This window comes from Myripristis murdjan, chromosome 18, assembly GCF_902150065.1.
Source record: "Myripristis murdjan chromosome 18, fMyrMur1.1, whole genome shotgun sequence".
Classification (NCBI taxonomy): Eukaryota; Metazoa; Chordata; class Actinopteri; order Holocentriformes; family Holocentridae; genus Myripristis; species Myripristis murdjan.
Window position 1 is genome coordinate 3741505 of NC_043997.1, and position 2500 is coordinate 3744004.

At 39.8% G+C, this 2500-nt stretch overlaps 1 protein-coding gene across 1 annotated transcript in view; it reads left to right on the forward strand.

Annotated features, from left to right (window-relative positions):
- LOC115377007 (ATP-binding cassette sub-family E member 1-like) overlaps positions 1 to 2500 on the forward strand; it is a 16048-nt gene that overhangs the window by 9484 nt on the left and 4064 nt on the right. The window contains exons 11-13 of the mRNA XM_030076860.1: positions 1005 to 1101; positions 1206 to 1265; positions 2469 to 2500. The exon at positions 2469 to 2500 is cut by the window's right edge and continues 27 nt beyond it. Coding sequence (XP_029932720.1) covers positions 1005 to 1101; positions 1206 to 1265; positions 2469 to 2500 — 189 coding nt within the window. The remainder of the gene's footprint in view (positions 1 to 1004; positions 1102 to 1205; positions 1266 to 2468) is intronic.

Genomic DNA, 2500 nt, shown 5'->3' on the forward strand with positions numbered 1-2500 from the left:
TGAAGACCGCAGACTTTTCTGTTTTTTGAATGATCTGGATTGAGCAAACGACTATTTTTTGGCAAATTGTTGAATGAAGCATGTATAATAAAACGATTTGAATGAAACATCACTTTTTTAGCCTTAGTTTCGTCCTTTTTTCTACCGCTAAACCGAAGTCGGACATGTTGCATTCAGGGACCGTCGGAAAATTCAAATTCCGACGAAAAAATAGGTTTTTAAAGCGTCCAGCTATGATAAACGATTGAATTTTGGCGTTTTTTTAAAAAAAAATACATGTCTTTCTATCCCACCGGCGGGATTGGGGTTCAGGGGGTTAAAATAAAAGAAAGAAAGAAAGAAAATAAATTTGAAATCCATGAGGCCACAACATGTGCAGCTGGTTCACAGATGAGAGAAAACTCAGCTGTTTTTTATATTTAAAGAGAAATAAAGAAATAAATGAGGCTCATCCTGTTGAAGAGCAGATGAATTTATTTTAAACGGTTCCATTTGTTTATTTGACACATTTTCAAAACGAACTAAAATAAACAAACATTACGGAGAAAATGTCTTTAGTTTTCATCTTTGTCAGTTTATACCATTTTTTTTTTTTTTTTTTAAACGGTGTTCTGTTGAGGATTATCTGAGACCAATAGAAACTAAACTAAACTGAAGCATTTTCAAAAAAATAAAAACTAAACTAACAAACTGGCCTTAAAAACAAATGAAAATTAAAAATGAAAAATGCAAATCTATAATAACTTTGGTGCAGACAAAAGTCACACAGCGTCCTATCAGCAGTTTGAACTGGTGTCTTTTGTTTATTTGACTCATTTTCAGGGTTTAAAGCGACAAACAGACCAAAAGGAGAAACACACGTCTGACCAGTCAGCCTGACTTTGTTATTTTGTTCATTTGTGATGGTCACATTGTCACATTGTCTGTGTGGAAGAAAAACAGGAACAAACAAACATGTCTGACCTCTTGTTGTTGTTGTTGTTGTTGTTGTTGTTGTGGTCCAGTATCCCAACATGAAGAAGACGATGGGCGAGTTCACTCTGGAGATTAAAGAGGGAGAGTTCACCGACTCTGAGATCATGGTGATGCTGGGAGAGAACGGTACGTACGTGTGTGTGTGTGTGTGTGTGTGTGTGTTTGAGGATGGCAGCGTGTGTGTACACAATTATGTGTGTATTCATGTTTGTTGGTGTGTGTGTGTTCAGGCACAGGGAAGACGACCTTCATCAGGATGTTGGCTGGAGGACTCAAACCTGACGGGGGAGGTGAGACACACACACACACACACATACACACACACACACATACACACACACACACACACACACACACACACACACCTGTTTTATTTCTATGAAGTTTATTAGTGTCACTCACGTTCTTCCTGCTCTTTCTTTCTTTCTTTCTTTCTTTCTTTCTTTATTATTCCGTACATTTTTTCGGCGCGCTACTCCTCCTACAGCTTTGGTTTTAGGCCCACACAATGAATTGGGAAAATGTGCAGCCCCATTGGGAGAAGTGTGCTATTACTTTTATAAGGAATCCGACTCACGGAATTCTCAAAATTCCAATTTTCCTGAAAATTTCGGCCATAGGAAATGAATGGCCAAAATTTAAGAAGGCTCCACAGCGCAGAGTTTTTGACCTGCGTCTACGCACCAAATATGAAAAACGTGCGTCTTGTGGAGAAGAAGCAGGGTTTCGATTTTCAAACCGATCCGACTTTCCGTTTTTCCACAATTCCAGTTTGAATTCAGAATTTCAGACGCAATACACACTAATGGAGTTGAGCTAGAGTGAGTGACATCACGGCTAGAGTGCAGCAGCCCTGAAAAATCGCCTAAAACTTTGGTCTTTTACTCGCTCCCCCGGCCACAATTTTCACTCCACATGCATAAATTTGGCATCAAATTGTAGGAAAAATAGTTTTGCTTTGAAAAATGTAAAAACAAAAGCAAAGTAGCTTCAACTTTTTAAACGGTGACCCTTAACGAGGCAGGAGTGCCAGCTCTCTCCCCCATAGACTCCCATTATATCTGGAATGCAAAGTCTCGGGAGAGAAGCAGAAACACACACTTTTTCAACTCGCTCTAGGGTGGGCATTTTGGGGAATTGGGAAATAATTTTGACACAGTTTGAAAGCCCAAAGCCTTGCCTTTCTCATGGTACATTTTATTTTCTGCTCGGACTTACTGTCATTGAGAACAAAGCAGCTGTTGACCACTAGTTTTAGGCGATTTTCTGCCAAGTGCCACTGTCACAGCAATTAATACAACATAAGATGTTAGAGTCAGTCTAATAATACAGATCACTGTGTGTGTGTGTGTGTGTGTGTGTGTGTGTGTGTGTGTGTGTGTGTGTGTGTGTGTGTCTGTGTGTGTCTGTGTGTGTCTGTGTGTCTGTGTGTGTGTGTGTGTGTGTGTGTGTGTGTGTGTGTGTGTGTGTGTGTGTGTGTGTGTATATACCAGGTGATGTTCCCATCCTGAATGTCAGCTACAAG